The sequence below is a fragment of the Athene noctua genome, chromosome 3, assembly GCF_965140245.1.
Source record: "Athene noctua chromosome 3, bAthNoc1.hap1.1, whole genome shotgun sequence".
NCBI classification, from domain to species: domain Eukaryota; kingdom Metazoa; phylum Chordata; class Aves; order Strigiformes; family Strigidae; genus Athene; species Athene noctua.
Window position 1 is genome coordinate 19,810,746 of NC_134039.1, and position 9,521 is coordinate 19,820,266.

The 9,521-nt window shown below is 42.5% G+C and overlaps 1 protein-coding gene across 6 annotated transcripts; it reads right to left on the bottom strand.

The window, feature by feature from the left end:
- Positions 1-121: 121 nt before the first annotated feature.
- On the bottom strand, positions 122-9,254 carry LOC141959002 (aldo-keto reductase family 1 member B10-like). 6 transcript variants are annotated; one of them, XR_012633387.1, is made up of 11 exons: positions 9,100-9,254; positions 8,160-8,327; positions 6,976-7,092; positions 6,176-6,253; positions 5,184-5,306; positions 3,381-3,487; positions 3,098-3,179; positions 2,754-2,841; positions 1,935-2,018; positions 959-1,041; positions 582-613 (listed from the first exon to the last, which is right to left on the bottom strand). XR_012633387.1 is itself a non-coding variant. In XM_074902201.1 (10 exons), the coding sequence occupies exons 1-10, from the start codon at positions 9,166-9,168 to the stop codon at positions 571-573; spliced, it is 954 nt and encodes a 317-aa protein (XP_074758302.1). In that variant the 5' UTR covers positions 9,169-9,253; the 3' UTR covers positions 122-570. The 6 variants fall into 6 exon arrangements, 5 of the variants coding, with proteins under 5 accessions (XP_074758302.1, XP_074758300.1, XP_074758299.1 ...); XM_074902201.1 differs by lacking the exon at positions 2,754-2,841 and having other exon boundaries at positions 122-613; positions 9,100-9,253; XM_074902203.1 differs by lacking the exon at positions 959-1,041 and having other exon boundaries at positions 501-613.
- Positions 9,255-9,521: the final 267 nt, after the last annotated feature.

The window sequence follows — 9,521 nt, forward strand, 5'->3', positions numbered from 1 at the left end:
TTGTACAGGAATTACAGCAGCTCATATCTGTATTAAAATTCAGAAAAACAGACTTCAGGCATGTTTTTATAATTAACTGTATGAAACAATATAAGCACTACACTAATTAAGTTTTGTTGTTATTCAAACTTTATTAATATAAAATGTTAAGGCATTAGAGATTTACACTATAAAAAAATCAGAAATATGTAAAAAGCAAAGTAATTAAACAGCCCATTCCTTGACAACAACTTATAAGCCAGTATGACTGACCGCACTGGAAATAACATATAAGGAATCATCTAAATAATCAGGTTTTTGTTAAACATGTCTTTAATTAAGGAAGACAAGGAAAAAAGGAAATGAATAGACAGTGTCTTTTTACTGTTAATCAAAACCAGATTTCTGTTAACCATCTTTACAAAAGACTCATCCCTACTGATGCATTCTTATACTAGTGGTCTCCTAAAAAAGGACAAGTAACTGCTTGTAATGATTGTCAAGTACAGAAGAAGAAATCAAGACCAAGCTCCAGAGTACATAATCTAATCTGGAAGGATTTACGCAGAGGTCTCGCAGAAACCACTGGCATTAATATTCTGCTTTGAATGGGTAGTCCTTGTGATTGACAGCTCTGAAAAGAGAAAGAACTGGTTATTTTAAGTATTGTAGAAAGTACCTTCAGCAGCATTTCCCTACTGCAGTTTCCTTTCCCCACTGCCAATCTACTCAAGTTTTGCTGCTGTTATTAATTTGAACACAGGCTTGTGAGCAAGCACATGCAACACCAAGATGCTGGGGAATGCCCTGAATGAATCTCCCTCCAGGTACCAGTTCCAGAACATGTCTTGTTACCTGGGATCCAGGGTTTAAGATAGGAGCTCTCCCTGGGTTTGGTCATGTATTTTTTCAAGATATGGGGAATGAAAATACAGATAGAGATAGGCCTAGTAGATAATAAGGGTAATAATGAACATACGGGAGCACTGGAACTGCCCTCCAGTTCCTGTTAAAGCTGAAGATTACATCCATCTCCTTTTTAGATAGTTCAAAGTCAAACACCTAGCAGAAGAAAAAGAAAAAAAAAAAAAAGGCTTTCTTCTTAGGTTCGTGAGTAGTTATAATAGCTACTAAGTGTGCTTCGTGCATCTACAACTTCAGATAAGGACATACTGCATCCACACTAAGCACAGTTAAGAAATCCTCTTATTTCTCAGCCAAATACTAATTTACCCTTGAAGTAATCGGTCCTTTTCTCTCTGAGGTGCTGTTCATAGCAATGTCTTACAGTTCTGGGTGGTTGAATGCAAATCTCACTGCAGTTTATTGTTATGCAAAGACGGAAAACTTAAAGTGCTAAGGATGGATTACTCGATATGTCACAAATACTGAACTAGCAGTAAATATTTCTGCTACAACACAGGACTACTGGGTGCCAACTGCAAATAGTTGTCTCACAGTTAGTCATCTAAGAACTCCTGCAAGCGGTTAACAGGTGAAGTAAGTCCACAATGTAGCAGCATAAAATGAAAGTAACACAGAGATATCTAAGATGCCAGGCTTTATGAGCAAACATCCAGCTGAATCTCCATGCAAAGGGGAGCCACAGCCTCAAAGTGAGACATAAACCGTAACAGGTCTGGTGTTCACAACTTTTTCCTTTTTCACCCTAAAGAGGGGCTTATTAAGCATTTCCCAGAGTCCAAAACTGGGATTCCCTTTCCAGGGCAGCAGAGCTTGGACCACCCTGGTGTAACCCGTTTCTCTCCTGGTGAGAACAAAATGCTTTTCCCCAGAGAACAAATGCAGATGGTTAAGGTAGTGCTGAGCTCAAATCTTTATATCTCTGCACTCCCCTTCTAATGCCTCTTAGGTGCTGCTTGATATAGAGGAGATACAAGTGTTGGTGTCTAGCCTGTGTAAAAAGGTAGCAGCAGTCCTAATGGAAACTTGACCTTGATGTTTTCCTCAACACGTTGTGGTTTGTCAGACTTGGGAATGACAATCACATCTCTTTGGATAAGAAACCGGATCAGAACCTAGGAAAGGACAAGGAGGAGCATGAACACGTGGGTATCAAGAAGTCAATTCAAATGCATTTTGTGTTCTCCCTTCCTTCCTGCCCTGCGGTCGCCCCCCCAAGCCAATTTCTTTTTCTACAACAATGTTCACTCTTTGCAAGACTCTACCACTTTGCACACAGGAGTTTGATGTGCCAGCATTTACTTGCAGTCTACTGACAAGCTATAATTTTCTGGCCTATGTTGTTTCTATATCCTGGCTTCTCCATGATTTGGTTTGTTTTCATTTATGTTAGGAGAGGGAGATAGAATTGATGATACTTCTGGCTTGCATTATATGGCTGCTCAGACCAAATAAGCATAGTGATGTAGATTAATTTGGGGTCACAGGTAAGTACTTCACCTAGGTTAAGCTTTTTGAAGTCCTTAAAAGAAAAAATATATTTATAGACTTAAAAAGCTTTCCCCCCTTAAAAGAGGACTGTTGTATACAATTTTTTATCCTGCTCTGCCCATCTTAAAATATGACTGTGGCTGATTGATTGTGAACATGTGGGTTTGAAGTGCTGTTTCTGCGCACCGTGGGCAAGAATTCATTTGTGTGACTAGTAACTAATTAAAAAAAAAAAAAAATTGAATAATCAAGCAACTTTCAAGGATTCTTTGTGAACACAAGCAATAAGGGAATAATCAAATAAGTCTGCAAACTACAAGACTTTTCTGAAGAATAACATAGCTAGAGAAAAGAATTACAAGTTGGCTTGATGACTTCTAAGTAAACCTCAGAGGAAAGGCGTTCTCCAGGAGCAAGCACTTCTCTCTGGGAGTGGAAGAAATCTCCCTAGGAAGGGGAACACCTAAGGTAAGAACATACCACTGCTCATCAGCGCCACCCCCCCCCCCCCCCAAGCCTGCACTCAAGACATCTTAGAAAATAACTGATAATTCATATGAATGATGGGGCAGTATCAAGAGCCAAGTGCAGTTCAGCCCCCTTATACTGTATCTCTAGAGAACACAGCATCTGCTAAAACCAGCTATCAGCCTGTAAAAATGTCTGAGGAGGAGGAATAGTTTGCCCTGACAACCCTGCTTACCTGGGCAGGGGTTTTATAATGTCTAACTGCAATCTCTTTAATCTTGGGATCATCCAGCAGCACAGGCTCCCCTGGCTTGGCCCTATTAAAAACAAAAGCCAGGGTATTGATGGCAGAAAGATACTAGCTTCCCTGCAGGAAGCCTGACATTTTGTGTGAAGTAATCTGCAACAGCACAACAGCACTTTTCTCATTATACCTGTATTATTTACATCACTTGCCTCAAAGATTCAAGTTGCAAATGCATTGTTTTGTGTACAGAAAAGCTGCAATGCTTTCTTACCATGGGCGATTAGGAGAACCAAGGGGGCTGTATGCAGTCACAGCAATCCCTTTGGATTTACAGTACTGGATCAACTTTTCCTGGGTTAGGTATGGATGACATTCAATCTGCAAGCACAGAATCATGGTGGCTGATACAGAGGCAGACTGCACTGGGCTCAGAGCATAACATTTTAATTCCTCTTGTGTCACAGAAAATGTGAAGAAAAGACTCCCAATATCAAGATTAAAATCTGTCTCATAAAAAAAATTATTCATGTCACAGCAATATCTAGAGCCCTAGCATATGTAGCTCCTGTTACATGTCACACAAAGTTAGTGAGAAATAGATGAGAAGAGTGAAAGTGCTGTCAGGAATCAGGAAGATCAGTCTTCTTGGACTACTGCAGAGCAGGACTGCATCTTCAGAGGGGCAGCTCAGAATACCTGAAGTTTAGTTTCTGCTCTGAGTCACTCAAGCTCTCCTCTCCTCAGGGAGTCTCCCCGATTCCTGAAGAAGCCTGGCGACATGAGCTTCCCTAGGTTAGCTCAGACCATATTGTGACCAGCCATTCAGGCAAGGTGTCCTTTAACTGGAAACAAGAGCCTACACAGGGATGCTGCTCAACTTGCCAGAAGCCATGGTATGACCATGACATATACCCTGCATAATGTGGCACCACGCATATACCCAGCTGTTTCTAAATGCTGTAGCTTTGCTACCAGGCATGGTGACATGAAATTAATGTACAGTAGTTCATTTAGGTCTGAGCTAGATTAGACAACTGCTGTAATGACAGTGTGTGACGCAGGCACACCCACGCAGAAGCAAACTGGAGTCAAAGCCTGAAGTTCTTTAAACTGCTGAAGCTGGCACAGCTTTTAACTTGGGGGTAGTTGGGTCCATCCCCACCAGAACTTTAAAACCTGAGGGTTTTATGTAAAATCTTTCTAAGTCCTATGTCTCCCTTGTGCTAAGCCTGGCCGGTGCACACACTAGCCCCAAGCCTGGCACTGCAGCACTGGCAGCACTGTGCCTGGACAGGGATTTCCCAGGATATTCCTAAATCAGCAGAGATGAGCATTAAGCACCTTCACCTGAGTGCAAAGTCACATATGGAAGAAAGTCAGAAGTTCCTGATGCCCCTGCTGTCCTGTGATTTCATTCATGAGGTACATAGTGAGAATTTGTCAACCCTCCTTTTTATAATGAAGTTCACTGAAATGGTTTATTTTGTGCTGAAAAATAAGCAAGTCCAGTGAACGAGTTAGAGCGTTCGTGTACATATCTATAACTGTGCAGTAGCTTGCAGTAAGGATTTTACTGGTTATCCCATGGCTGGCAGAAATGGGCCTGTGGCAACTTGGGCTGTGACATCCAAGTCCAAGTAGTGAAATAGGATGTGTATTAGAAAGTCACAAGGTCTTATACAAGGTAATGGCTATTTTCAGTTTTCCAATGTCTAAAACTAATCTGTTTCATATTACTGTGATATGCATAATCTATACTGTTTTGTATGATACTGCTCTCAAATCTCCACTGCATTATATACATGCAAGTCTACAAAAAATCTTTCAGTTGAGATCCCTGTCAGCTAAAAACCATCAAGACTGACACTGTACCAAAGCCTTGCATATCGCAGGCAGCACTGACTTGAAGGGTCTTTCAGACAACCAGAAATAACTAGTGCTTTGCGAGATCTTTCCATGGCACCAAAACTATTTAAAGGTCATGGCAGAAGTCAGTTTTAGAATTGAAGTGGAGCATGAATATGTTTAGGAATATCACAAGGTTAGATGATATCAATACAAATAAAAATCTTACCTGGTTATTTACCGGCTTGTATTTCAATGCCGGCTTGTTCAAGATTCTTTCAATCTGCTCATGGTTAAAGTTGGAGATACCAATGGCTTTTACCAGGCCACAGTCCACCAGCTCTTCCATGGCCTAATAAGGACAACCAATGCGTGTTTATGAGGTAGTATTACTGTCAACTACATTATTTTATTTCACTAAAGCTAGTGATAAACCAACAAACAACTCACACTTGGTTTAAATAACAGTATCTCAAACAATTACAAGTTGCAAAGCTTATTTTTTTATTACTGTATGTTTTATGACCCATTGCAGGTGGAAAAGTAATGTAAGAATGGCTTGGCCGAGCCTTTTGTAGAGGGAAGCGAATTTCTTTAGCTTTGACTTCTTTGGGGGTCATTTTACCAGAGCTAAAAAAGCAAGGGAGACCCCTCCATCTCCTCCCCTGTCGCACACTACCTCCAAGGTGGCAGAACACAGCAGGGAGGATGTTATCTTAAGCTCAATTACCTCAAAATACTTTCTTGCAACTGTAATCTGCTATTGTATAGCTACTGTAGAGAAATTCCCAGAGCTGCAGCATCACAGAGGTGCAGGTAGAAGGAGCAGACCCTGAATCTTCTCAGTCCACAAGGAAAGGAGGATTGAAGGACAGCCTGAGATGCTGATGCCCAACACTGAAAAGTGAGAGAATTCCCTACCTTATGAAACACAAAGTAAATTAACAGCCGCACCTGAATTAATCTATGCTTCGGTTCCACCATTGTGTGTATTCAGATAATATTTTAGAGACAGCACCTCCCATTTAGTCTTAGTAAAGACATCACCCTCTTCCTCCCCAAAACAAGTGGCAGCTGCAGCTCTGCTCATACTGGTCATGAAATACAACTTTGTGTGACTATCCTCTGTACCCAAACCTATCTCTTAATTTCATCATGCACACAGATCTCTGCTCCATCTTTAGTGCTGACACCTGTTCTAAAAAGCAAACATTAACTTACCTCCCATGTGTCCAGAAAATCTGTATCACTGGGAATACTCATACCCTTGTCATCCACAGGATGCAGTTCTTCACCAGCCTGTTATTTCAAGGCAGATAATACATAGACTTATTTAAACAGTTGAATTTCCTACTGTCTACTAGCACTTCTGACTGGATTTATAGGCAACAAGTTAGCAGGTTATTTAAGCATATTGCATAACTAAAACTTAGGCATATTCATCAGTATTCTCTTTTGGACGAGGGCCAAATTTCTACAAATTAATCCCTTCATACAAAGAGTGGGAATTAGTAGTAATTACGTAATTCAGGCAGATCTAGAGAAAAGGGAACAGACATTCCCATACCTTTATTCTAGAGTTTTTATTTATTTTTTTCCTAGTCTACACCTGTGTAAAAGAAGCATGTTCTTTCTACATTGTGCTTCATTTTTCACTGTTGGTTACTCCAGATCAAGCCAAAATCTGCAAAACCTGAGAAGTTCACACTGTTCTGGCCCATCAGAAGACCACAATCCCAAACAGCACCATCCTGTGTTGGCTACAGTTTCCCTGAAGACCCAGGGACCATTAATAGTGCTCATACCTATGACTATCTCACTCCAATGGGTGTGGATAGCCAGACCCACATGCTAAAACATACTATTACCTAGTTAGTGACTGAACGCTTGCTACCACCAGGTTCAGGCAAGAGCCAAATAAACCACAGCATATCCCAGCTGCACAATGAAGATGGTTACAGCATGGGTGAGAGATTGCATAATTTTTCTAGCCAAATAAGAGAGATGTAGAGCAGGACTACCTTGAATCCCATAGGGAAGTGCATCAGGTAGAGGTCAAGGTAGTCCAGTTGCAGTGCAGCGAGGCTCTTCTTGCATGCTACCTTAACCAAGGACCTCTCGTGAAATGTGTTCCACAACTGTGGGGAAGAATCCAAGTCCAACCATGACTTTACAGTTTCTACAGTCCAGACCAGGGGACAGAAGCTTCTCCCTTGGTGGTCTAGGAGGATAACTCCCTTCCCATGTATTCAGTGCATGCTGAAGACAAGGATCCTGCTATTTTAATGGTAAGGTAGTACAAACATACCACAAAAAAGGGAGTCAGTAGTGGTCAGTCAGTAATCCTACTTATGAAAAGAGATTCTCAGAAATAAATGTAACACTCTGACAGGTGTCTGTGACACAGCAAATTTGTTAGTGTTAGAAATTTTTTTTCCCCATGCTAAATTTTGAGTCTTGAGCAGCTCATAGCTACCCTACTTTTCCCCTTTAGCTGGCCAAAGTGAGAACTGTTGTCAATTTTACTTCATTTATTAAATGCAAATTCATGTCATTTAAATAGAAGAACATGCAAGTATTACTCAAAATCTGTTCTTTAACAAAAACTAAGAGTATGTGAAAAACCTTAGTTATACTCAATGTTTTCTGGTTTTGCTGGTGCAAACCCCAAGTCATAGGTTTTTTTAGTTGAAGTGTTCTAAATTTTTGGTAAAGAGCATTGCTGAAATAAGTGAATGAGATAAAGAAATTGAGTAAATACATGTAAAATACTTAAGACTGAAGTCCCATACTTCAATTTCTATTCCCTTTTAGGCTTACATTTTGTACATGACAACATCTTCAAATGTCTTGCACACCAGTAAGCAGCACAGCACCTTTGAATTTGGACGTATGTCTTTTTTTTTCCTGTCTTCCTAGGGTGCATGCAAATGAACCTTCGGTATAATTGACTTAATAGATGCAAGGAAATTATTAAAGGAAATTAGATTATTAGCAACAGCCATGGTACTTTTCCTAAATTGTCAATGGTTCCTGATAAAGCTCTGTTCAAATTGCAAATAAAGGATGGAATTTATAGCACACAATAAGACAACCATGAAGTGAATGTTAGAGAAGGGAATAGGTCCTTACATTACTTCACAGATGGAACAAGTGTTTCTCTCTGAGAAAAGCTAAATGCCCCAGTAATCCTGCATCCTTGTACCTTAGTGACAATGAAGAGGTCTTCCCGTTTCACAGCCCCCTCCTTGATCTTCTGCTGGATTGCATTCCCTATTTCATTTTCATTCTGGTAGAAATAGGCACAGTCAAAGAGGCGGTAGCCTGCATCAACAGCAAACTTTACCACCTCTTCCACCTTTCCCGGAGGAGCCTGAAAGCAAACACAACCAAGCCATGAGCTCTTCCATGGCCTTTGGTCAGCACTTGCTGCAGTAATAGCTCCACAAAATCCCAATTTCATTGTCACCTGCGTTTAAACTGAGTTTCAATTTTCCAGGCAAACAGCATTTTGGTAGGGAGGGGAAACAGAGCCACAAAGAAGTGAGTTTCTGTGAGACATTTTACTGTCATTTCCAGAAGCATAATACCCAGCATCATTTCCTTTTACTTGCTCTCAGCGTTGCCCAAGCAGTTTCTCCTGTTTATCTTCCCAACAAAGGCAGTTTCACGGCACAGGGCTCCCATCAGTCCGTGACACCCTCGAAGGGCTACACGGGGCCACTGCCGGGCCCAGCAGCCTTCTGCAGTGTACTCTGGGTTCTTTTTTGTTGTTTTCTACTTTTGCTTCCCTACCTTTTTTTTTTTTAGCTTGCCTCCTTCCACTTTCTTCATTCTCCCCTCCCCCCCCTTTTTATTTAAAAAACCTTTTTTTTCTTTGCTTTTTGCTCGGCGATCCCTCTCCTCTCCTCCCCCCCGGGCCCCCCCGCCGCCGCCTGGCAGGCCGCCCGGTTACACAAGCAGCCGCGATCGCTGCAAACGGGTGGCGAGACCGACCGCCCCAGCCCCCACGCGGGGACGTGGCTGCCGCGGGACCCCTGTTTTTTGTTGCAGTTCTTCATTTTTATTTTTTTTTTACCCTTTCTGCCCCCCACCCCTTCTTTTCATCTTTGCAGCGCCCAGCGTCCTCCTGCCCGCTCCGGTACCTGCCAAGTTCCCAGCCCCAGGGTAGGCATCTTCATCTTGTTGCTCAGCTCCACGCAGGGGCTCGCCATGGTGCCCGCACGTAGGTAGGTGGTAGGTAGGTAGGGCAGCGTGTCTGTCTGCCCGCCCCTCCCTCCGTGCCCACCAAGGCCTTAAGGCGCGGGGCCGCCCCGCCTCGGCCCACGGCCGCCGCCCCGCCGGGGCCGCCCCCCACACCTCCCTCCCCGCCTCCGCCGGGGTTTCGTTAGGCGTGAGACGCAAGATGCCCGTGATTTGGAGGTTTTGGCTGGCTACAGAAGCCTGATGCTAAGAGGATTTCTCTGTTTATTTTTGCATCGACCAGAGGAGCGAATGCCATAGTGATTCATCGGGCGCTTTGCCCGTGCTCTTCTGCCGCCGAGAGAGCCGGACGGTGCCAGCAGAA